Raw genomic sequence first — 27,606 nt, 5'->3', positions numbered from 1 at the left:
CACTGACACAATAGCATAAATACAGAGCAGTGGTGCACAATCACCTGAATAAGGCCGGAGGTGGACATCTCAAGTTTTCCTCTTGACAGGAGGTATGCCTAGTGTAACAATTGCTCACCTTGGCCCCTGAAGTTTTAGGCTTCAGCAGTTCACCCAACAATCACATGTTTAGGGCCAAACACTTTTTCTCTATATGCCATGGGGTTGTGTTACTATGTGAAAAACAGGGGTGAGTGAGGTTGTAAAACTTTGATGTCTGGACAAGTTGGCAAGATTTTGTGTGTGGAAAAAACACTGAAGAGTAGTTTTTGCTAATACATTTGTTGGGAAAATGAATGAATGAATGTATGGCGATTTATAACGCGCTACTTAGCCCAAGGGCATCAAGGCGCCTAGAACAGACAAACGAACACAGCGTCTCAGGGCACCGGGTATAAGAACTACAGATAGGCCTCAGTAAAGAGCCAGGTTTTAAGTTGTTTACGGAAAAGCAAAAGAGAGGGTTGTCCTGCCAGTTCAGGAGGGAGGGAGTTCCAGAGCCTGGGCACCAGAGTAGAGAAGGCTCTGCCTCCCCACCTAGCTCTTGCAAATCTGGGAACCAGGAGAAGATTTTTAGAGGCAGAACGAAGCGCTCTACTAGGAGTATAGGCACGAGAGACCGGATACCTTCAGGTCCAGAGCCATGAACAGCCCTGTGGGAAAAACAAATGAGTTTAAAAGAAATCCTGGACTGAACAGGAAGCCAGTGGAGACTTTTCCTGGCCAGCGATACAGAAGACAGCCTGGGGAGATTCAAGACCATCCTGGCTGCAGCGTTCTGTACCATCTGAAGGCGATGAACTGAACCCTTATTTATGCCACTATACAGGGCGTTACAGTAGTCCAGTCTAGAAGAGACAAGGGCCACTGTAGCTTGCTTCCAGGCAGCTGGAGACAGATAAGCAGAGATCTTTCTAAGGATCCGGATGATGCCACAGCAGGTGGATACAGTCCTATTGACCTGAAGGTCAAAGGAAAGCGAGGTATCTATTAGGATCCCATGATTTTTAGCAGAGTGAACAGGATGGGGACACTCTCCGAGTGAATCTGGCCTTTTAAAGAACAGTTAAAGCAGTTTTATGGTTATATTAAGATGCATAAAAGTAGCAGTCCTTAATTTGTAAAAGTAAAAAAAAAAGTTCCAGAATTTATTTTTCTTAGGAGCTTGCTGGTGGCACAGCCAAATGTCAAGTTTGCCAAATAGCAAGGTTGTGTAGCCCTGAGTAACTTGCCTCTTTCTTCCAAAGCCCAAATTTCCAGATTACCCCCGAAGATTAGCACCTCCGTCTTTTCCCCGTTAAGTTTTAAAAAGTTCCGGATCATCCATTGGGACACTGCCTCCATACAAGATCTAAAGTTAAGGGCTGAGTCGTTAATCGACTGTGTAATGGAGACCATGATTTGGGTGTCGTCAGCATATGACAACACCTCGAACCCAAAGGATCTCACCACCTTAGCAAGTGGGGTCACATAGATGTTAAATAGTAAGGGGCTTAACGAAGAACCCTGAGGGACCCCACATTGCACTGGCTTGGAGGAGGACAGAAAGTTACCTAACTTAACTCTCTGCTCACTTTGATGAAGAAAGGAGGCCAATAGTCTAAGGGCCGGGCCGCCAACACCAATCTCCCCAAGTCTAGTAATCAAGACCGCGGGGGACAAGGTGTCGAAGGCTGCCGTAAGGTCGAGTAGGACCAGGAGAGTGGTATGGCCCTTATCGACCTTGGACCTAATGTTGTTAATACCGACAGTGAGGGCCGACTCTGTGCTATGAGCACCTCGGAAACCATGTTGTGAGATGTCCAATAGCTTTGAGTCCTCCAAGAAAGTTGTAAGATGACGGTTAAGGTGAGCCTCTAGAATCTTGGCAGGTGCCAAAAGCAAGCAAATTTTTTTTAGAACCCCAGGATCCAGGGAGGCCTTCTTCAGTTCACTTCACCGGAGCAGCGTTGAGGGGATGGCAGGCGATCGTCCATGCAGTCACCGTTGTTTACTGGGCAACGAAGAGAGATACCCCCAATACCACGCATAGGCTCATGAGGCCTTCCGAGTTTTTGTACATAAGTTCTTTACTAAACGCCAATTGGGCGCAACGAACATACTTTTCTTAAAACATTGATAGGTACATTACACATTGTATTTTTATTAAAATATTTTTTTGAACACTTTCACATTTCATGTGAGTAAGGTGAGGATAATAGTGCATATCCTCGTCAAGAAGAAGGAGCCTCGTGCTCCGAAACATGTTGACACTGTTAATGGTTGATATACCCTAGTACGTATTTTTTCAACCAGATTCTGCACTTTTTATTAATACCAGCCGAGGACAGAATAAATATTTGTTTCCTTAGTGCCAGGTATTTTTTACTCACTTTTTTCACCTCACCTCACTCACATCCTTCACCATACACCCTCACATAGCTCACTACCAAGTGCTCCTACGTAGCCGTTTGTCGTAGCACGCCGCATCCCGTAGAGGGATGCGAAGGCCCCGATGATGAAGCATGACACCAAGGGTCCTGTTGGTGTGTGAGGGGCATTTAAACAACACTGTGTGCTCCCCATCCTATTAGGGACCACTGCCACCCTCCTAGTGGATTCTACTTTGTTTATTCATGATGCCTAGGGAGACTGGATCCACTTCTCTCTCTCTCCCCCCTTTTGTTATGTTTCTTGCGGTTTAAAGACCGCCATTTTCCAGGGAAGGGGAAACACTCCCTCAGTGATAGCCAAATTCATCACCTCAAGTAGTGGGGGAATAGCCACCTCCCTACAGGCCTTCAAGGTTTTCAAAGGACAGGGATCCAAGGGAGAGCACGATTTGATGTTATCAAGGAGGCGGTTTAACTCCTCCGAAGTCAGTTGGGGAAAGTCAAGAAAAACAGGCGTCGGTTTCACAGCCTGTAATTCTATGGGGTGAGAAGAAGGCGATGGAGAGTTGGCATCGAGCTCTGAGTTAAGAAGTTCTAAAGATTTGTAAATATCGACGATTTTAGAGTGGAAAAAAGTCGAAATATCACAGATCTCCTGGGTTTTTATTATGGGGTTTATTGTCATGGGCACAGAAAGAGAGTTGATGATCTTAAAAAGATCTCTGGAAGATTTTAATGAGGTAGTCAAATTCGTATAATAGGCCTTTTTTTCCTCAGCTATTGCCAGCTTATATTTTTTTTAAAGAAGTTTGTGTTGTATTTTCCCTGAAGGGTCAGGGTGGGCGTGCCAATGCCTCTCCTTTTTTCTACATTCCTGCCTTAACAATCTAAGACGGTCGGAGTACCTGGGCAGGGAGGGACTCTTTCAAGCAGAATAGTGATGCTTTGCGGGGGCCAAAGTGTCCACCGCTCTAGCAATGGTGTTAGACCAGCCCAATGCTGCAGCATTAGTGTCCGACTTAGGGAGGGAACTAAATTCATTCAAAAATGGGGCAAGGGTTTCGCTATTTATCTCTCTATAATCCCTTCTTAGTTCCCATTTCTTACAATTTGACCAAGAGGAAACAGAATGGGAAGTTTTAAGCTCAATAGTCACTGCGAGATGGTCTGACCAGGCCAGCGGAATAGAGATTCCAGTCGTCAGTCTGGTGTCATTAGAAAAGACACCATCGAGTGTGTGACCTGCTAAATGAGTGGGGCCCTCCACAAGTTGAGCCAGGCCACTGGAGCTCAGGCCTTCAACGAGAGACAAAGTATCTCTAGAGCATGTGTTCTCTAGATGAAAATTAAAATCACCCAGAAGAGTCAGGTTGGGTCTATCAATAAAAGGCTCTAATACTTTCATCAAGTCCTGAGTAAAGGAACCTCTGGGGCCTGGGGGCCTATAGCAGAGAATGCCCGAAAATGAGACTGTAGAGGTGGAGTTTATTGAGAAGTACATAGCCTCAAAGTTGTCAGAGGGAGTAGAGAGATAGTCAGTGCGGCATATCGAAGAGTCTCTATACAGTATTCCTAACCCACCACCTCTACGTCCTTTTCTGCCCATCCTAGATAGGGCATAGCCCGGGGGGATGGCATCAACTAGGCATGGGCCTGAAGTATCGGATCCCTAGGTTTCCGTAATGAAAACCCATGAGGGATTCCTTAAGGAGACAAAATCGTTGAATGCAACGTTGTTTTTAATCAAGGATCGAGCGTTTATAAGAAATCCCACTTCATCTATCATGGTAGAAGATTTAGGTGTCCAAGGGTCCGTCCAGCCATTTTTAAGGTGCCGAGTTCGTACCTTACCTTTATTAGGGCGCCGAGTTCGTCCATTACTGGGATCACAACTACAACAGTGCATGATGGGAAAATCATCAGGGGAGAGGGTATAGTGGCAGGATTTCTTAGATGGCTTCAGGGAGAGAAGGGTAAAAGGAGTATACAAACCGCTTTCTGGGGGATGAGAATAGCGAGGATTAGCCCGCCTGGCCCCTGGCGCGTAATCAGCGGGGACGGGCGCAAATGGGCTTAACTTTGGCGCAACTTCGGCGCACGCCCGCTGTGTGCGTCCGCTGAGCGCGGAGAAAACCATTCAGCCTAAATAGGGTTGTGCTTAAGTGTGGAGCCTCGCGTGACCCTCTCTGACCAATCGAGGCGGGGACACCAAATGTTTGCCGGCACCCTCCACAACAAACGGGAACACCCGTGGTGGACCGGGGCGCTGGCAGAAGAAGCGTCAGGCAGGTAAGAGAGCGCAATAAGAGGTCTACAAAGCACAGTGTGAATCACAAATGTTTTAAAAAGCGGCGAAATTAAAAAGCATAGTAGTCATGCAGCAAAGAACAATTAAACATGAAAGTGCTTAAGACCGAGGCATCGTAGTCATGCACTCAGTGCCAAAAGACCTTCAACACCCAGAATACCCAAAATAACTTCAACACCCAGTGAACCTGGGTGAGAAGCACAAACCTAAAGAAGTGCCAAACCTGACTGTTTTGCACAAATTAGCAGACAAAGTATAAATTCACACAGCACTAAAGAACTATCCCACCACAAATATCAATTTTGAGGGGTGAAGCCTGCCGCCTACATGATCTCACAAATGCAATTAGGCAGCTTCCAGGCATTATACAGGTGACGATCATTCTTTCACCCCTACTCATAAGGTTACAGCAACTCAAACTCTTTCATTCCAGGAATGTGTTTGTGTGTATGAAGTGAAGCATCTGCCAAATTATATATTTCCACAAACAAGGGTGGCGCCGCCTTATATGATCAATAATCAAAGACATAGAAACCAACATACCAGATAATAGGCACAGCCTATGCTCAGTTATATTAAATTCAGAATTTATCTTATCACAAAGGCTTTCATAATACTATATGTTTCTCTGCACATCTGAACCAGCTCCTGTTCTTACGTGGGTGAGGATTCTTATCCACCCATCCACTCTGTGGATTGTAGCACAGCCAGCTAACTCTAGATCTCTGATGGATTTGGTTGCAAAGCCACAGAAAGCCTGCACTATCCTTCTGATTGATTCATGTTCCTGGCAAATACATGCCCGGTGCTGTGGCATTCACCTTTAGCCTTCCTAAGTATACTCCTACCCTATCTGTTGAAAAGTGGGGGTGATATGGAGAAGGACCACATTTCAGACCCACACGGGCACTTTAGAGGAATATTGCAACAGCAGGTTAGAGGGAGACCTAGGACATGAGTAAGGTGCAGCAGCAAATTATTCAGCCTACCTAGAGCCATGACAAAGTGACCCACTGAGTGTAAAAATCTTCAGGTAAGATGTCCTACTGACATCTTTTCAAACGGGGGGGGGATAAGAGATCCATTTGACTGCAAGGAGCCAACATCACTTTGCTAGAGATGAGCGAAAAAGCAGGTGGATTCTGATGAATACAGTGGTACAGAGATCACCAACATACGGTGGCCCGAATGCTCAGATACAGACAGATGCATCTGAGCTGTAAATCTGAGAGCCTAGAAAAAGTGCTGGAGCTGAGCACCAGCAAACACAGGCACAAGTTAAGCATTGTTAACAAAAAAAGCATCCTGCTACCTCAACACAGTAAGCTCGTTCTTACCCGCTGTAATACACTGATGTATTGTCACTTCTCCAGATGTAAAATAACGCTACCAATATTGTATTATTTTTAAACCTGTTCAAAATCCACACTGTACAAAGACTTCTAAAACACTATAGCTACAAGGCACAACTCCGAAATAAATATGCAACCTTGGAGCCCATTTAAACTGTCAAAAGATCCATAGCGCTGACAAATATGCTATTTAGAAAAGAGTTAACTCTATTGCACTGCCCAGCAGAACTCCAATTCCATTCAGTATCAACCAGTAAAACGAATCCAACACACCACACCCAGCAGCCCCCTGCGACTTCAAGTTATTCAATATATTCCATCAATCCTATAACTAGAAATGTAATCTATAGCCTAACAAGGACTTGCTGGAGAACACCCAGAAGTCAGATAAATCCATTAATAATCAATATATTAAGCTAATGGGCGCTTCTCAGACTCATGGGCCCAAATCCACTCCCAACATGCTGATAAGAGACATGTTCACCAGCATACCAAAACTAAAATAAAGAAATATATAGGACAAGGAAGATCAAATAATATCCAAATGAAACAATGAAAGGGGGCAGTATTGCTAATATTTAGACAAGACAGTAATTCATGGGTAAAATTAGTTGGAATTCAGAGTATCCTGGGTATAGAGAGCAGGGTTGTAGAGTCTAACAAGATAAGAAATTCTTGGACATTTTTTAGTTATCTCTATTGGTATTGAGAGAATTCTGGCATCATAATGAGGCAAAGAGCAGATTCTACAATTATGCATTGTGAGTGAAGAAAAACCATTCATCTGACAGACAATAAATATTTTATTAACAAATATTTTAGAAACGTTTGGCTTGTTTTTTGAAAGGTCACATTTGCCATCCAAGAGGGTTGAAAATACCATACTCTGGGATGAAAGGAAATTTAGTGGATGAATCACGTGGTCTTTATTCATTTGCTTAAGTGCCTCTAACTTTTAACACCCGTTAAAAAACATATAAGTTGACAGGGTGTACCACTGATGAAAAACCCAGTACAAAGAAAGCCCTACCTCTGATGTGCATCTTAAAGAAGCCAGGGACCACTAGAAATCTGTTTGCATCTGACACAAGCACTAGACTAGCTTTTTAAGTGATAATTACAGACAGAAAAAGGTGATCCCTGTTGATTTAAAGATATTTAAGAGTAGCACAAGGCTATAACTTTGCCTCGCTTGGCAACTTGGAGCCTGTACGAAGAACTGGAGGTTTCTGTGCAATACACTTTTGCACCTAGCCTCATGAACAGCAGGGCAAAAGTCACTGCTTTCTGCCTCAGACAGCAAGAAAGCAAGCCACCTAAGAATCCGATCCCAAAATCCAGCTCCTGTAGAGGATTAAAAAAGGCTAGTGATAGTCAATGAAAAATCTAATATTGCCAGGGTATGCTGCCCTGCAAGATGCTCCTGGAAGGATCCCAGAACCAGATCTGTTGGAATTTGCTTGATTATTCGTCATACTAAATTCATATAATAAGTACTACCCTATGTCTGTCGGTAACTACCGATAAATATATTACTAAATGAATCCGATTAAAATGCATGGGCCCAACAACCTACCGCAGAGCTGCAATTTAAAAGATATCATGCTGTCAGAATACTGATCGAGGCTCCTTTCGGGACCCGTAACTTCATGAGAACATAAACCCTAGCTAAAGATCTCTGCATGCAAATTAATTGAGGCAATTAAATTGTTACCTTTATGAATTTTAGATCTGGCACTGAAAGTGCGCTTAAAACTAATGATCTAAGTATTAAAATAAGCCCCATATTATACAAGAATAAAATATTTTATCACTTCATCAATATTAACACAACCTGCAATTAACACGCGGGCCACTGTTAAAGAATGAAACGTACCCCGAACACCTTCAGATCCCCCAAAGGAAACATTTCTTTTAGCAGTCTGATGTGATTCAAGTTAGAGCTGTGAATATTACAGAGCAGACATATTGCCAAGCGTGCTTCTAAACTAGTGAGAGAATGACATTTGTGGAGGCAGCAAAGGGAGGTGATTTAATTAGAAAGGGTTGGGACGGTGTACGCTAAGCAGATACTGGGTGTCGAACTCGCGACTGTAAGAAGGCGTAGAATGACATTTCAAATAATCCGTTTCCCACCATCCAATACATGCTGATGCCACGTGAAATGTCAATGGGAAGAACCTTATATCAATCAGGATTTATGGGCATGCTTGAATAACAACTTGCAGCAATGTATAAGCTGTCCCTTGCTGTGCGTAGGCCCAGCGGGGGAGTCACGCAGACCCTGCAGCGCAGGGGGACCGACAACCTCACAGAGCGCCCCCATTCAGCCCAAGTCCAATGAATATCTGTTAGATATAGGAGACTCAGGGGCACCTCATCACATTCTGCAGGAGAGGCTTGTTTTGTGTTACAAACAAAAATTAGGGCTACTGTTCTTAAAGAGAACGAGCAGATATCGACAGTTTATGCAGGACTCGGGCATCTGCACGGTGGCAGTCAGCAGGATGGTTTAATGTTGCCCTCAAACATCCCAAAGGAATGTCATGCTTCATCATAGGGCTATTGCTCCTCGTTGGGCCGGCGCTGCAATGCCCAGTGGGTCCCCCGAAGGGTCACTTTGGCGGAGATCGTTTATTGGTATGCTGTATGATTAATGCAAGGTAGAGTCTAGGTAGGTTGGTTTCTAATGTGTGATGATGTGGGTTAAAACTGGTCAGGGAGGCCGCCAACTACTTTTATTAACTGGACCGCCCTGTCAGATTAAAAACCTTTATAGGTAAATGCTACCAATGGGGTCATAAAGTACCCTGGTAGTCTGATGTGAGTTCCCTCTTTTGGGTCCAACTCTAGTCAGTCAACATGTTTTGCGCTCCTAGTGGGCAGGAGGATCCATGGTGCTTCGTCAGGACCGGAATAGTGAGTGAATCTTCCTACCCCACTAATGTCTCAAAAGTTGTGCCCTTTGAGTGGCAACTATTTTTCTGATGTTGGCGTTCCAACCTCCAACTGGAGCTAAAAGTACTCCCTGGGGTGTGGCAGAGGTGCCGCATTCAGTCGTGCCAAAGGTTTCTGAGTGCGATCTGGTCATCACACCTACCTTCGTCCTAGATCTCCGCCAAAGTGACCATTCTGGGGACCTGTTGGGCATTGGAGCGCTGGCCCAACGAGAAGAAATAGATCTACGATGAAGCATGTCATCCCTATGGGATGTGTGAGGGCAACATGAAACAGTCCTGCTGACTACCACCGTGCATATGTCCGAGTCCTGCCCAAACTGTCAATATCACATCTTTCTCTTTAGGAACAATAGCCCTAATTTTTGTTGTGACATAAACCAAGGAGCATGGGCACTGGACCTCTTATCCAGCTCCTAGTCCCTCACTTCCTCTCGCTAGGAAATCCTTTGATAAATTATTTTGTGTTACACCTTGCCGGGCTTGTTCACAAATCTTGCAGTCTGTAGGACCTACATATCTAATTTTTGCCAGAAGCAGCACATTGGCTCTTCTTAACTCTTGTGCCACTGCTCACACATACTACAATGAGGAAAGACAGAGAGTGTGAGTCTGTGTATGTGTGCGTGTCAGAGAGTGACAAAGTGCGAGTTAATGTGGTTGCTGGGACAAAATGTCTCTTGACCACCATACCGCCGGACCCCCTCCCCCCCACTCGAAGGCCTCCCCCCACCCAGGCCCTCCCGCTTCCCCCGCTCGCCCCGCACCCCTCCCCTCAACCCCGTCCTCCCCCCGTCGCACCTCGCCGCAGCACACTCCCCCGTCGTCACGCGCCAAGAAATTGGGGCTGATAAGGCTGTCCGACATTGCTCCGAAGTCACCCAATGCAACAAACAATCCACGTGTTCAAAAGTGACATACACATGCCCTGCGGACACAAAGAAATAGTCCCCACTTCCTCTTGCAAATAATGTTTAATCTAATGCGAGCCCCTTGAGCCCATGATACCTGGGAGCTGCCTGGGTTTCACCCACTTTTGGTCGCGTCATCAACTCACATCTTAGCCAAGGAGAGGAAGGTGACTTGGGGTATTGTCGGCCCAAATGACCAGACGTGTTGGAGGAACGGAAGTAGAGACAGGCTCGCTGCGCGCCAGGCGATCTTAATGTACACGTGCACAGGCTGCCCTGATGCTGCTATGCCGCCCCCTACCGAAAAGCAGCCAACCCGCCTCTCCGCCTGCCGCCATGGCCACGGAACCTCAATGGCAGAACTCGCCGCTGTAGCACAGTGTGTGCGAGTTCCAAACTGCACTGGCGTGTAAGCGCGTGCTCTGCCCACTACATACATGTCCTGAATTGCGATTAACGAGAGCTACTCCGAAAGCCCGTATACTTTAAATACCTAAAAACCCGCTCGTGCAGTTTCTAACATGGCGCCATGCAGCCGCCCGGCGAAAGCACGCTCCAGAGCCAGGGCACTCCCAGACGAAGTCACCGAGGACCCCCCGCATCCCAATCCATTCCGCCGCCGCCGCGGAGCCACCATTTTCCGTCCGCCCCGCCACAAACGTAACCACCGCGCCCCCCCCGCACGAACCCACGCCGCAAGCCTACCACCTCTCATACGCCCCCGCAAATATGAATCCGCCTTACCCGGCCCCACCATGAAAGTACCAGCGTAACCATCGCGCTTATTGCGCACCCAACGGAGAGGCCAATTATCACCCTCGAACGTGACAAGTACACGACGCCCGCATCCTCTATAAACGCGCAATTATCATGTAGTAACCGTACGGCCGAAAATAATCACCAAAATAATTACCTCTGCCGCACCCCCGCCCGTCTGCTGTGTCACCCTAGGACTCAAAATGTCCGGATTTAAGGGGGGCAGCCCAAAACCAGCCCAAGTACGGTGCTGGCTCTACCTCCCCCCCCCCTCCCCCGGCCCCAAAACCTCCCGGGGGTGACAGGCCTCCCGCTGGTCGGCCGCCCCCCCCCAATGCCCTATTTGCAATGCGGCTAGGGAGCGTGCGTAGTTCAACTGTTAGAATCTATACTATTACACCCTCAACGGTAAAAATGGAGTCAACCTGTCTTTTTCATTGACTCGTTTTAGATTAGGTATTGTTCACTTTTTAGTTAATTTTCCACATGTGGGACACCGGACGATTAAGATTTTGCGGTGATCATGTGGGCTGCAGTTGGTCCAGTCCACTTTGCACATCTTTTGCATTTTTATTTGGAACCTGTATAAGGAGCCTAGGAAGTGTTATTTGATTCCTCTGCTAAAAAAATAAAATCTAGATAGTGTCAACCAGCTCTTTTATACCTACAACTGCTGAAAACAATATATTTGTGCATTTATAGCAGATTTTATATAGAAAGCTATGAGGATACATTTCTATCGCCATTATATTATTGTGGATTTTATATTTCCTTCTTGCACTGCAAGATACTATTTGTTCCGGGTATACATAATTTAAAGGTTTGAAGATCTGATGAACTTTCGAATTAGGAACCTATTTCTTATGTGAAGCAATAAGGATAGTGTCTGTTTTAACTTAGTGATAAATTCTAGTGTTCGATGTGGGGAAAAAAATCTGGATATTTTATGTTGTATCTTTTGTGGCTGTGTTTTCACCCGAATAAATATTGCTAATGAAATGAACTTATTTTATGCATTCATTTGTTACAAATTAAGAACTGGGTGAGAGTTAAATTGTTTGTATAAGCTGGGTTGCAGCTAACCACAGCACACCACCCAATGTCATTGTCAGAGCGTTATGCGTTTTTTTTTACTACAAATAATGATGATGCATTCAGCAGGAAGCAGATACATTCAAAGTGTTTAGAAAGCCTTATAATTGGAGGAAGGACCCTATAGTGAGGGGCTTAAATCTGTGGGTAGCTTGTGCTCATACAACGTGCAGCTGCTCAGTTTAGCTCTCACAGAGGGCCCCTTTTTTCTATCTTTACAGCAAGAGTCCCCTCTAAATCTTCCTCACCACTGAACAAGTCTCTCGTGGCCCGAGACAATATCCTCCTAAAGTTATAAATAGTGGAGTGCATGCGGTGGAACTACACACGCTTTTCACAGCCAGGAAGTGTATTTATTGAAAATAAAGGACAAACGGTGTCTCTTAATTAACAACATTTATCTCGGGGACAAGAACATCAGGTATAAAATGTAAGAGTTTCTTTTTATCCAAAGGACAGATGGCATGGCCACTCCTGGGAATTCGCGGATGACCCAGAAAAAAAACAATATTTTCTGAAGGGCTCTGAAAATTCCCTGTGGCCCTCATCATTTCGAAATAAGTAATTTCCTTGTCGTGTTTGCCGAGTGAATGTGAACCAAATGACGGCTTGTGAAGTTCTGTAGTAATTCTGCACAGCCCTCCATTTTCAAACGTGTTTGAAAACTACGAATCAACAGTTAAACAGCTTTAAAAAGTCTCTGGCGGAAATGCAATCCTGTTAAAAAATAAAAAAAAGTACTTTTATAAAAAAAAAAAATCTTTTTGGAATCCCAAATTTTGATAACATAATGTTGGTATTTTAGAGGGGCCATCCAGTGGAAAAATGCTTGCGCCACTACCCAAACTTTCATTACCAAAAATCACCAACAATGAAGGTTCCGGAATGTTCCTTTCTGTTATGAGGCCTGGTTGGGTTGTAAAGCCTATTGTGATCTCATTCACTAGAAGGCCTCCTTAATGAAGAACAAGACCATCCATCATCTTATGAATTTAGTTTTGTAATAAAAGAGATAGGTGGGTAGTTGGACTACCGAAGGTAAATTCCTACTCATCCGTGTTAAGAAACAAGGAATACAATTAGACTACACAAATCAGAGGAGCATTGGGGATGTTGGGTACCGCACTATCACGTGCTTCACTCAGAGCTACACGAAGAGCCTGACTCACAAAGCCTTTACTGCAGTGGTCTTCAAACTTTGTTCCATGCCCCGAGCCCCCTCCCAGCAAATCATTTTGGAGTCAAGCCCCCCTCAAAACTTCAAAGGGGTAGACCGAGACAATGATAAGTATGCTACCAAACAGAGGTGAATTTATAGTTTGTGTTGAGATGAGGAGCTGTCGATCTCTGGGCCAAGCTGCGCTTACTCTAGTTGTGTTGAAATGAGGAGCTGTCCCCATGTGGACCAAGCTAGCATCCTATGGCAGCGAAAAGGATCACCCAGCCATGGCCAAGTGTGAGAGCAGCAGAAGTCCCGTCCATCCAAGGAAAGGATACGGAGTTCTTCATTGATGTTAGAGTATGATGGACCGTAGGACACTCCCATACCCACCACCTTGGGTATACAGGGGAAGGGGGAGGACAGGAAAAATGATGTGCTATTGCTTTTTTACCTTTTGACTCACACTGCCCTGCCCAACAACTTGTAATGCGGTATTTGGTGGGCGGTAATACCCCCGCCCAGTGTTTTGAAGACTAAGGAGACAACATCGAAAGCCCTGCGTGTGAGGATTAGATGAAGTGGGGGCAAGGCCAGGGTGCATGAAGAGGCATGTGAATGAAGTCATATTTTAAACTTGGTGTGTGCTTTACATGCCATTTAGTTAAACACTTTTTTGTCTGGTAGATATTGTCCTGTTCTACAATTTGTTCTAGTCAGTTCTCAGCAAATAGTTTTTTCAAAAATAAAACAAAACTGCTTTTTCAAACAAACTCTAGAAAGAAAATTCGATAAAAGCCCTGAACAAAATTGCTGTCATTGTTTAAGATGAATGATGCATGCTCTATTCCTAAAGACCTAAAAAGTGAAACCATTAAAATGTGTGGAAAAAACTCAGAAGATGGGTTCTCTTGATTGCCCCACCTGCCTGTTTGCCCTAGACTTCCCTTGAGGTCTTCTCCTAAGCACAGGACTCTTCCAACAGCCCCATGGGCAAGGCCCGATTAGCTATTTAGTCCATCTGGCATTTCCTTGACCTATGGAAGGGGGAGAGGGGGGTGTCCGTGGGAGCCAGTTTTTGTAATTGCCATTGCCTATGTCTCCACCCACCAGGTTTACAGCAGCAGAGATGATAGAGAGAGACAGTAGAAAGAAACAGAAAGGTAGCAGGGGTTGTTTTCAGCATTCTGCTTGGGCTACTTTCAGATCCCAGTCCGGCTCTGCCTCCCTAGTTTCCAGTGTTCCTGCAATGATTTTGAGGTCAAAAAGAAGCATTTGCAGTAGAAGGCAAACCATACTGACTTTACCAATAAGGCCTCAAAATACGAAATGAAGGAAATAGGAAACAAAATATTTTTATGAAAACTGTGAGATCGTCTTTTCTTGGGACTCCTGCACTACTGGGGGTATGTTAAGCTGTGCCCCCTTAAGAAGACTTCATGCAACTTAATGGTGGCTGCTGCGCGGTCACGCAGCGGGCACGTCGAAGGTTCACCAAAGGCAAGCCTGTCTGTGCTCGTCCGCGACCCGACTGCGGCCAGCACCAGGAATCCTGGACCTTCCATTACCCATCCCTACGATAGCATCACCCTCTTCGCACTCAACCCTGGAAGACTTGGAGAATGCCAACAGGCTTCGCCGAACACGACCCACGGCAAGTTCTCCTGCCTTCACTGCCACCAGACATTCACCGCCACCCCAGCCTCAAACACCGGCGACACCAGCACCGGCGACACCCTAAAATGCATCCTTCTCAACGTACGCTCCGTACACAAACACGCCATGGAAATTTGCAACCTACTCAACTCTCTCTCGCCCGACATCGCCTTCTTCACAGAGACCTGGACCAACGCATCCTCCGTCTCCGACATCAGCACCATCATCCCAGACGGATACAAGATCCAGAGGAAAGAACGCCCCATCCACCCAGGAGGGGGCCTCGCCATCGCCCACAAGAGCACCCTCCGCCTCACCACCTCCAGCAAAAACGTTCCCTCTCCCAAACATCTGCACTTCCAGATCCAAACCACCGCCAAAGCCACATTCCAAGGAACACTCGTCTACAGACCACCCGGCCCCCGAACACCCTTCGTCACCATCCTCACTGACTTCATCGCACCCCACGCCATCGAGTCAACAAACTACATACTCATTGGAGACCTGAACTTCCATCTTGACAACCCCAGCGACCCCAACTCCACTATCCTTCGTGACAACCTCGCCAGCATCAGACTTAAACAACTCATCAATACACAGACCCACAGAGCAGGACACGCCCTCAACCCCATCTTCGCAGCAGAAAACAGCATCCAATTCAGTCACACAACGCAGCCGCGATGGACCGACCACCACTACGTACACTTTGCCATCAACAAGCCCAAGGCTCCAAAACCAGCCCCACGCCCCCCACGAAGTAACTGGAGCAAGGTTACTGATGAGCAACTTAACTCCATCGTCACCCAAGACAACCACACCTGGGCACCCGACGCAAACTACGCAGCCAGAGAACTCTAAACATGTATCTTCGACTGCGCAGAAGAGCTCGCCCTCTGCACAACCCCGACAGACAACGCCCCAGGAAAGCCGCCTGGTTAACCACCGCTCTCCGAGAAGCCAGACGCACCTGCAGATGCCTGGAGAAGAACTGGAGAAACACCAAGACAACCAAAAACCACACCACCTACAAGGACTCCATGACGGACTACCACAACCAGATCAGAGCCACCAAGAGGAACTTCATCCACAACAAAATCCTGGCCAACTCCAAGGAACTTTTCAGTGTTATTCAAGAATTCACCAACCCACGCAGCGAATTCACAGACATCACCCCATCCCAAGACCTCTGCGACAAGCTTGGAACCTATTTCCACGTCAAGATCTAAAACCTCTACGACAACTTCATCGACCATCCACCAGGCGCCACAGACGGCCCCAATGCCCCAGAAATACCAGCCAGCCCACCATCTCCAACTGGACACCGATCACCGCCGAAGACACCGCCTCGACCATGAAAAGCATCCACTCGGGGAGCCCCCACCAAACCCTGCCCCCCTCACATCTACCACAGAGCCGCGGCCGCCATCGGACCCAAACCTCAACGCACCATCAACACCACCTTCATAACAGGCACCTTCCTAGACGACTGGAAGCACGCAGAAGTCAGACCTCTGCTCAAGAAGCCCACACCGACCTCAAGAACTATCGGCCCATCTCACTCCTCCCCTTCACAGCCAAAGTTGCAGAGAAAACAGTCACCAGGAAACTGACACGATTCATTGAAGAGAACGCCGTCCTCAAACCATCCCAATCCGGATTCCGAAGCAACCACAGCACAGAAATCGCCCTACTCGCCACTACAGGTGACATCCACACCCTCCTGGACCAAGACCACTCTGCAGCCCTCATCCTACTCGACCTATCAGCAGCCTTGGACGCCGTCTCCCACCGCACACTAGTCACCAGACTACACAACGCAGGCATACAAGGAACAGCCCTGGACTGGATCCGATCATTCCTCACTGGAAGAAGCCAAAGGATAAGACTCCCACCCTTCCTCTCCGACCCCACGAAAATCACCTGCGGAGTCCCACCCTCTTCCACATCTACATGGCTCCCCTCGCAGCCATCGTCCAACAACACGGCCTCAACATCGTATCTTATGCGATGACACCCAGCTCATCCTCACCCTCACCAGAGACCCCACCACTGCCAAACTCAACTTCCAGAAATGATTGTAAGATGTTGCAGTCTGGATGACCAACAGCTGCCTGAAGCTCAACGCCGAGAAGACAGAAGTCCACGTCCTCGGTACCACCCTTTCTGCATAAGAGAGCACCTTTTGGCCAACCGCCCTCGGAAGCCCACCTACCCCCTCAGACCACGCCAAGAACCTTGGCATCGTACTCGACTCACCTCTCACCATGAATCGACAGGTCAACGCCGTCACCTCCAGCTGCTTCAACACCCACTGCATCCTCAGCAAGATCTTCAAGTGGATCCCCCCTGAGTCAAGGAAGACAGTCCCCCACGCACGCCTCACCAGCAGACTGGACTATGAAAACATACTCTACTCCGGCATCAACAAGTCCCTACTCCGCAAACTCCTGACAATACAGAACACCGCCGCCAGACTCGTCCTCGCCATCCCCCGACACGAACACATCAGTCAACACCTACAAAGTCTCCACTGGCTCCCCGTGGGGAAAGGAGTCACTTTCAAAATCCTCACTCATGCCTACAAATGCCTACACGACAACGGACCCAAATACCTCAACGAAAGAATCAACTTCCACGTACCCAAAAGAAACCTCTGATCTTCCAACATCGCACAGGCCGAAACCACACGCATCCACAGAGCCAGAGCAGGCGGAAGATCCTTCTCTCACATTGCAGCCAAGACCTGGAACGAGCTACCGGCAGACATCAGATGTGCCCCCTCCCTGAACACCTTCAGGAAGACCCTCAAGACCTGGCTCTTCAGCTAAACCGATCTACGTCCCCCGCCCTCAGCGCCTTGAGACCCTCACGGGTGAGTAGCGTGCTTACAATTCCTTGATTGATTGATTAATTGAATGATGCCCTCGCAGGAGGGCACACCCCAAAGTTTGAAGACAACTGCTCTACAGGGTAGACGCACATGTACATCTGGAGACAGAGGTATGTTATGCAGGTGTAAATTACACATAATGCACAAGGATAAATATATGAGATAAGCACACCTAAGCATATGACACCTGAGCATTATGTATGCAGTGACGTGTTAACAACGCCAGATTAATTCACATGCAGGTTGGAAAGTGCATTTTTCACAGGGAATGTCCACAAATTAGAAATGCACTCACATAATACCTGCTGGACGAGTCCAAATTATTCTGTGCAGAAGAAGAGAGGCAAGTGCAAAATGAGCACAAGGTTCAGACCCAGAGTTTTGTCCTGCACCAATCCAGGCACATTATTTTCAAAGATCCTTAAAAATATTGGAAAACATAGTATTGGTTCTTTGGTACCAACATCCATATGCAAAGCACAACACAGATTCAAGCCAGTGTCTAGCCGGCCATGATCCAATATAAGCAATTACTACACATACAATACACAATACAGCCCGCACTATAGCCCCTATAAGCACCCTACCTCTAGCAGCACACAGCCTTCTGACATGCATAGTGTGCGGTTGGTCTCGCAGGTCCAGGTCACACTCAGGCAGACCTACTGATTTTGTCAAAGAGCCACAGCACCAAAATATACTATGTGAGCCTAGTGCCTTTATCAAGGGGTAAGTATATCACAAAACATGGAATCAGCACCCATCAATTGTAAGTCTATTTAGAGTTCATTAAACATCATGTGTCCACGATGATCTGAAGAAAATGCCAGGTCCAAATTTTTCTTATAATCTCAAAATAATGTCTTTATTTGTAAACATATAAAGTTGTTAAATTCCAATATTCAAAGATTCATTTAGCCAATGCGTTTCATCTCAAGAGCCACTTATACACAAAGTGAGACACTGATACAGATATTTAAATACTTAAACATTACTCGCTAATACATGTATTCACTATGATACACTTAATAAGTCAGTTATACAATCAATTTGACTAAAAAAATCCATTTAGACACTTATTTACCCATTTATTCTTCCATCGACTTTTATATATACATATATAAAAAATATTTATTTTTCAATTTGACACACATTCACTGGATGATGTCATCAGTGATGTCAATTAAGATGTCATCAGTGATGTCATGAGTGATGTCACTGACCATGTCATGAGTGATGTAATATGTGACGTCATCAGCAGTGAATTGCGGGCGCGCGAGTTATAGTTAGCTGAACTAACTATAACGGGGGAATTTCAATGGTTTTGTTATGAGTGAAATGTCCAGCTAACTATCTTAATACATCAACTCATATACTTTTGCTCTGTTAGAAGACATAATAGTCCTTCGGCCAGCATATATATATATATATATATGTATATTGAGAAACATGTTGCAAACAGTACTCAGTAAACATTCAAGTTCTCATAACAGTCTGTTTGTTTCAAAACATATTCCGACTCTCTTAATTAAGTGTGGCACCCTGGGTAGATAACCCCATGTCATTCACGATTTAATCTGCATGATTAGCATCTTATAGTGAATCAACGTCCACATTTCATTCGGTATAGTACCGTATAGTAATAGTATATACTGTAGAGTTTACATTTTTTTAGCACTCTAGATACAGAGGGATCTTCCCAAAAGTTATAAGAGGAGATAATTATATTATTATAGAGCAGTCGAAAAAATGTGTAAACACTTGTGGATGTACTCTTGTCCATGGCTATTGCTTCAGATTGTGATTATACCAACACTGTCCAAGGCAAACCCTCCTTATGTTTCTGTGTAGTGCCTCCTATGTATATATATGTATATATATATATATTTATATTCATATACATATACTGCATACTTTGCCAAACACACTCCTGTTTTCGGAAAAAGATGAATGCGGACCCAGATATCAGTGCGTGATTTTTAATGAATAACCCTGCACCGCCGCCATGAAGCGTTTCGGCCTTCAGTAGGCCTCGTTCACATAACACGCATGCAGAGATGCCTCTACTTTTAAAGTTCTAGTGCAGTATCTCGTGATAACCAACAAATTGACTAACATCATAGACATAGAAGAGTCTGTATTTGCTCTGTCACAACGCAAGCAACTATTCAATAAACATAGTAACTTTTAGTATTTGAGTATTAAATATTCATTGATTCATAAATATTTAAAAATATTTTAAAAGCATGTAAACGGTAAAATAGTGCAATTGAATTTGTCGGATAAAAACCTTAATACTGAAAATCTCCATTTGAACAAATAAATTGCTGAATTGCATTGCAAATGTTTAGCAGTGAAAAGCTGAAATAATACTTGGGGAAATTCATAAGCCAATGCATATAATTATTTATCCCATATTCAACTGTCACAGCACCAAGTTTTACAATATTGAACCTGGTGCTTGCTGCATACTGTTAGTTCATATAATTGTTTTTACTAATAAAGTGCTAGTGCAAAGTAATACAGCCCAAAGTGGGCAATGTAACCAACCTCCATGCTAAAATTATTAAAGCGCAAGTGTCTAAAATGAGTGCCACCTAAATGAACTGATATTGGTTTCTGAAGTGTGAGAGTTAAAAAACTGGCTAAAAGAGAATTACAGCAGCAAAGCCAACAATCTACAATCATTAAACATGTCAAATTTGAAAAAGTTACAAGCAGGTATGAAAGTATTTACTAGAGTTAAGGCTCAGTGGCGTCTTGGTTTCTAACTCTAAAATGTATCTGGTTTCCAGTTAAAGAAGAAGTGCTTCCCGGTTGCCACCCCTTCTAAGTGGTAGAATTGTGTCCACCACAAAGTAGCGGACGTGATCTAGATTGTTATGGTGAGATTCTTTAAAATGTCTGGCAACCGGGTAGGATGCATCACTGTTATTAATTGCATGCATGTGCTGGGGTATCCGCTTGTGGACCTGCAGCTTTGTACTTCTGACATACTGCAGGCCACACGAACACTCCAGCACATACACTGCAAATTCAGTTTTACACGTGAGCATCTTAGTGATAGGTACTGGGTACGTATTAAAAGGGGTTTTATATGTTGTCTTGCTGGTGCCATATTTGCAAGCCTAGCACGAACTGAATCTAACTAACCGCTTACTGGAACTCAACCAGTAACTCAATATCAATCTCGTAGGTTGATCATTCGGAGCTAAATTCGTGTTAAAAGATTTAACTTTGCTGTCAAGGTTATTGGCTCTAGAGATCAGACGTGTCTTCTTAATAGCATTGTCTATTATGTTAGTGGAGTATCCCCTGGCTAGGAATCTATCCCTACTTTGTTTTTGTGCCCTTACACAGTTATCCTCCAGACTACAGATTGCCCTGACGCGCAGCATTTCCCTAAAGGGAATGCTGCGAATCAGGTGCCCTGGATGGTGACTGGTCACATGGAGTACTGCATTGCCTGTTGTGGGTTTTCTGTGCAATCTTGTCTCTAATTTACCATCCAATACAAATACCTCAACGTCCAGGAAATATACTTGATCCTTGCTCATATGCGTTGTAAATTGCAAATTGAGGCTATTGTCATTGATCTGTTCAATAAAGTGGGGTGCCTGCTCAGCCGGCCCCTCCAGATTAGAAACAGATCATCGATATATCTGTACCAATGTAGCACATGTCACTGAATTGTGTTTTAAGGACCTGTTCCTCCCACATGCCCATGTGTAAACAGGCATAGCTGGGGGAGAAACAGGCCTCCATTGCTACACCTCTGACTTGATGGAAAACGTGGTTCTGAAAAAGAAAAAAGTTATTATACAAGCAAGTCGTGATCATATTTAGTAAAACAATTTTGTGATGATACAGGTATATGGGCCTAGTTTTCAAATAGTGAGGTATTTTCCATTAGGCTATTGCGTGCGGATATAATCGGCATGCCCGGTGGTTTATCTGAATCTGTATAGATTTTTGGAATAAAGTAGGTAATCGGGGTGACAGGATGATCATTTTTGAGGAGGTTGAATTTATCAATACTTAACAAACCAGCGCTTTTCCATGCGAGGAGTTTGGTATAATTGTCATTCCTTGCGCTTCTGACAGTTTGAATGTCACTCCTCCAATAGCATTGTCTATCATTCAATTGTTTGAATGCCCCTTCCATGTATAGTTCACGCGGCCATAACACCACGTTGCCGCCTTTGTTCAACTGGCGAATTATGATGTCATTCATTTGTAGTTTTTTCATCAATTGAAAATAGCGCTGGTTCTGCTGAGTATATCTGTGATGCGTACATGAAGTCCACACGTGCAGTTTTTTAAGTTCCAATGTTACTACTTCATTGAATACATCCAAGTTATCATGCAACATTATCGGATGGAAGGTAAACTTAGGTTTAAAATGTGTGTGAATCCCGCTGGTGAAAAGCAGGGTTTGGCTGAGCGTTACTTCTGGACTCACATTATCACTTTGCAATTGCTGTAGGTCTTGAAGCAGTTCAAAATCACCAGCCGGTAGATGTGATGGACTTTGCATTGTATGAGTAGATATGATGGGCTGAGTTTGGTTTTGAGGACTCTGCAGCAGATGAAATTTACGTAATTTTCACTTGCGTATAAATTGATAAACATCAATGTGCGTTTGCGCATAATTAAAATTACTTTCTGGACTGTATTAAAGTCCTAATGCTAGAATCTGCTCTTCTGCTACGCTAAATGTAGTGTTGGTTAGATCCATAACAGTTTGTGAATCAATGCTGCTAGCATCTGAATTTACTTGCGCTGCCACCTCTTGTTGGAGGGTTTTTTGTTGCTCTGCTTGATGCTGGCGGTTTCATTGGCGTCTTTCCCAGGGTTTCTGACTACATCTTTGGTGTTTTTTTACATTTGGTAAACGGGGTCGTAGGGTTTGTCGCCTGTCCTGGCGGTGGTAACCCATTTCCTGAGCCAGGGAGTGCTTGGTAAACCCCATCCTTATGCCTGAACGCACTTTTTCGTTGTCTGACTCGCTTTCAAGCGCAGAGCTTAAGTCAGATAATGAGGTGGATGACAGTATGGCAATGCTGGCACTTGCTTTGGGAGTGGCTGAACGTTTTTGCTCATATGCAGCTTTAACAGAGTCAAACTTTTTAGAAAACGTGAAAACTTGGCCATTTTGATAGTCCAACTTGTCCCGTTGGAACTTAAACGCCTTACGTTTCTTAATCACCTTCTCCTCCTTTTGAAGGCGTAACATCATTTCTTGACGATATTTGGTGATAACACCGGTGACTTCAAGTTTGCCAATTTCCACATTTAGCTTGTTAATTTTGATTTGTAATGCAGCCCTATCACTTTCTGCATATTTTACTTATATTGACTAGTTTGCATGAATATTTAAGGTTGCATTCAGCTCATTCGGCAAGCATATTGGGGTCAGGGTTTTTGTAGCTAGGCGCCAGCATAATACGGAGCCCCCATATATGTGTGTGTGTGTGTGTATATATATATATGTGTGTTTGTGTGTGTATAAACATAATATATATGTATATATGCATATATTTATAGAGGGAGAGCGATACACACATACATAAAAACTAGCGTTTTGTAAAAAGAAAAATATACATATATGAAGATTTAAAACTGCATTTTTGCTATTTCACAGAGTACACTTTAAATTATTAAACTGCTGAACGCGGTCTCAAATTTAATAGGAATATATATCACACAAACACAACCGCTGATGTGTGACTTACCCCTTTCTAAATTAGACCAATTATTCAAATGTCAGTTACAGCTGTCAAAGAGGAGCTCTTTGGGGTGGGCCAAACTGTTAAAAATTAAAACTGTTTTACTTCGTTTAGTTGCTCTGCCTCCTTAATATAAAATCTGTGTTCCTGACAAAAAGTTGTGGGAATTGATGACCAAGGCAACACAACCAAATTTCTGCCCGGCATGCATTATTCACTTTCAAAATTAAGAATTTGCACTCGCTTTAAACCATTAGTAAAATATACATGTAACATATGCTAATGGGGCGCCATCTTCTCATGAGCCCCAGCCGCTAGGTTGTATGTAAACTTCATCCAGTGCCACGCACGGCGCATAAAGGGATTATAAATGAAAGGAAATATCGCTGTCCCTAGTTCTCAGTCTCCAGCTTTGGCCAAGCTGACAGCCCCCAAATCCCAGCAACATCTAACATGCCCTTCCTGTGGAGAAGACAGCCTGTTCTCCGAGTCTTAATTACATCCCAGCTGACTGCCCAGCCTTGCCAAGAACCAGCTACAAACGATGCACCTTCACTCGCAATATGGTCGGCTAAGCCGACTTCCAGTGACACAAAAAGTAACTTTCACAACAAAGGGGTGAGCGGGCGGTTGAAGATAAGTGGTCTGAAGAGCTGGGCAAAGTGAAACAGTAAACAGCAATGACAGAGGAAGGCCAACAGTATTGCCTGGAATACGTGGGGGGCAAGAGGGGGGCGCAATGTAAATCAGCACCGTTGCTTGCGCCTTTTCCCACAACAAATCCCTGGCATAAGAGGCCACGCGCCAAGGGCTGCTGCTGTTTTCCAAGATGGCCGCTGTACCTAACATCTCAATAGACTGATGGTTGCTGGGGAAGGGTAGTAAATCGCACCCTCCACAGAGCAGTTTTAATCAGGGAATAAAGTCAGGCACTTTTCTTGCAAAGCCATGCAATTGTGTGTCTCAGGTGCCAGCTTACCGGAATGGTATTACTTCCATCTCTGTATGAAATATTAATAACCATACCGGTTACAGAAAACAGCTTACAAGAGGTGAAACATGGAAGCAAAGTAACACAGTTGCCTGGGGGGAAAGAAGTAAAAGTAAAATACATTCTAAGTTTATGCAATTGATTAATCGAGCCTAATGGTCACAATAGTTTGGTATAAGAGCCCTACTGGTTGAGTCCGGATCTGCTCCTCTGACACCAAGCAAGACAGTGTACTTATTGTGCAAATAGGATTTTTTTTTAAAGACCTAAGTACCAAAATGAAATGTCATTCTTCATAATAAAAACAGCCCCGAGAACACTAAGTATGATCATATTTATGGCCTTGCAGTTATAGCATTAGAAGTAACATATTACACCTTGCAACGAAACTGGGTATGGCCTCTCTGGAAGGCCCTTTGTTTCGCACATGTAATCTTGTACTAAACATCTGTTAGTTGTTAATAAAAAATTAAATAAAAAAAGAAGCAGTTGGCAAGTTCAATCCGCACCAAGTAATAGTAACAGAAAAGGTGCATAAGAAAGCAGAAAACAATTGGTAAATATAGTCCTGAAGTGGTGAATCACGGCACTTAGCAAGACAGTCGTAACAATATCCAATCGGCCACTTATTTACTGTATTGCTCTACTCTAAAGTAATTCAAAAATGTTTTGTTTTAAAATAACATTCCTCATTTTAAAACTTTAAAAAATACCCGTTATTATCGGCAATTTAGAATACAATTTAATCACATTGAAGAACACACAGCAACCTCCTTGTTTTAAAAAAAAAAAAATCAAATAATTTACTATTCTGGAAAAAATCTATTTTTCAGATGCAATGCACAATTACGTATATGTGATTTTTGGCATAATTTAGCATAAATAAGTGCTACAAGTGTGGCTTTTAACTAATCATTTTTCACTCAACACCTGGGGAAGGCCTAGCTACAAAGTGAAAGATATATGAAAATACATTTTGGAAACTCTTTGACCCTTATTCTACACAAACATTTAGGTTAAATATAAATATTAACTTGTACGGCCTACTTAGAGAAAACTACTTTAACATTGCATTCACTAGAAGAATATATCCTCATGCAACAAGTCAGAAAGTAGCTCACAGGAAAATCATCTCACTGTTTACTGAGCTACATATGTTATTCAGTTCAAACAATGATATGTTTTTATTCCTATTGTTCATATTTGTTCTTTTAACCACTTAAGTATTAAGTGTTGACCCCCAAAATCTCTCCCACATACCTCTCTTGCTGAGGAGCCCCTTTTAGATATCACCTGAGGCAATGCATGCATTGAGACATTTTGTTAACTAAAAGGGGCCTATGAGCCCATCCATTGCCTACCGTTCGCTGGCTTCATTCTCACTCTTATTTGGTTGCTCCTGCTTGGTCAGTGCATGTGTATTTTACTTCCACTTCCTCTTCATATATTTCTTCCTTTTGTGGTGCATGGACCAAGTACGGATTGCTTATTGTTGATTAGTGACCTTCAGCTGCTCACGCTGGGATTGAGGTGCTTTTCTTATTCCTCCATGGTTATCGTAGCTTGTTTCTCCCCCCACGTCACTGCATGGCCATTGTTGCTCAGTTGATAAACCCATGGCTGATTAAAGAATGCTATACTTTTCTAAAAACTAGACATCCTTCTGAATTCTACAAGGGATCATTTACATAGATCGCTCAAGTTTCACAAATAAACTAATTGTTAAATTAAAAATATAGTGAAAGTAAGAAGACAAACAGAAATAGGGGACACGCGTTCCCACTACACCTGTTAGAGTCTTCCGCTCACAGACATATATCTATTTTGTCTCAGTTGTCCAATAACATGCGACCCAGAGCCATCAACTAAGCCACAGCTCACAATGATTTTTTATTGTGTATCAAATGTACATCAATTCATAAGGATAAATCTAATTAATAAAACATGGGTATTAAGCTATGTATTTTCGAAATGCACCCATGAATCTGAATTTTGGGATAGTGGTTATTTGTACACGCTGTATTTTGAGTTACCCATAATGCCAGGTGATTCGGAGTATGTTTTCTCAATATGTGTTTTATACATGCTGTCTTACAACTGGAAACTAAAAACCAAAACAGCCCAATAGATAATAACAGATTCTGTGTTCCTACGTCTCCAGATAAAAAATGTGATCACATAAGTGTGGGTGGGCCCAGGGCCGGAGAGGGAAAGTGCTCGGCTGGCCCCCCTGGGTGGTTGGTGGTGGGGCAGAGCTGTCTGCCGATTTTGTTACGGGGCCGATATTGCAGCTATGCTGCAAAAAACAGCCCAGTAACAAAAATGGCCCCCCAGCGTCCCAAAACCAGCCCCCACCGTGGCGGCCCGCTGGGTAAATACCCCATGCCCGCTACGGCCAGTCCGGCTCTGGGTGGGCCTCTAACACGAGTCTGAAGGGCCCATAAACAGGACCACATGCAGTGAGGAAATGATGTTTGGATAAGAAACGTTTGGGGTATGGGTGCCTGCCTTATGTGGACCCAGGGTCAGCCTACACCCAAAGAGACCTGCCAAACCCAAACATTTATGGAAACTAGAGACTTGGGGGAGAATCCAAGGTGGTGGGCTTGAGTCGATCCCACTATTTTTCTACGCCAGAATGCTCTGCAAACATAAAAACTTTGGTCAAATCAAGTAATTTCCTCACATTTCTTTCAAGCAAACTTCTGGAATATAAGGAGAACAAAATTCAAACCTTAGACAGGAAAGCGCTAAAAACACACAGTGAAAATAGATAAGATTTTTGTTTTGAACTACATCTTAGAATATGAGTAGCTGCTGTTTTCGGAACAGGGGTCGCTGCCACCAGAGAAACCTTTAAACCCTATACATTTATGATAACTAGACACACAAGTGAGTCTAGGTAACCTTACCAACCTTGACTATTTCCGAAATCTAGAGGCCCAGGAAAATCCCAGGTTTTAGTGCTTGTTTGGACTGCAGCACATTTTCTTAACCAGAATGCCACTGCATTCTATGCCAATGTAGTATCTATGCCTACAAGCAACAACTTTCCATGAGGAATAGCTGCAGTGTTCGGACTAGGGTTCATGTTGAACCCAAGTATAGATACAAACCCCAGACCTTTCTGAAATCTAGAGTGTCAGAGGAGTTCATGGCTGTGTGGCTTGTATGGTTCCACCACTTTCGCTTACATAGAAAGCTTTGCAAATGTGAAAGTGCGACAAGAAAAAAACGACTTTCTTATATTTATGTGACAGACAACTCTGAAAGTTGCAGCCAACAGCACAAGTACCACCATTCTGCATTCCAACCATTGCACAATGAAAAAGGTCCTCCACATTTATTGGTGAGCATGATGCATAGAACAGAAAATGGTCAAACTGATGTTGTG

The 27,606-nt window shown here is 44.2% G+C and overlaps 1 protein-coding gene across 4 annotated transcripts in view; it reads right to left on the bottom strand.

The window, feature by feature from the left end:
- FTO (FTO alpha-ketoglutarate dependent dioxygenase) overlaps positions 1-27,606 on the bottom strand; it is a 1,792,536-nt gene that overhangs the window by 562,257 nt on the left and 1,202,673 nt on the right. Inside the window, exon 9 of one of the 4 annotated variants that reach the window (XM_078668469.1) lies at positions 17,793-17,912. The exons of the other annotated variants lie outside the window; for them this stretch is intronic. Coding sequence (XP_078524595.1) covers positions 17,813-17,912 — 100 coding nt within the window. The 3' untranslated portion in view covers positions 17,793-17,812. Of the gene's footprint in view, positions 1-17,792; positions 17,913-27,606 lie in introns of those variants that run through there. 4 annotated transcript variants of the gene reach the window in all.

This window comes from Lissotriton helveticus, chromosome 12 (assembly GCF_964261635.1).
Source record: "Lissotriton helveticus chromosome 12, aLisHel1.1, whole genome shotgun sequence".
Classification (NCBI taxonomy): Eukaryota; Metazoa; Chordata; class Amphibia; order Caudata; family Salamandridae; genus Lissotriton; species Lissotriton helveticus.
The sequence above is the reverse complement of the archived record's forward strand: the minus strand, read 5'-3'. Positions and strand labels throughout refer to the sequence as shown.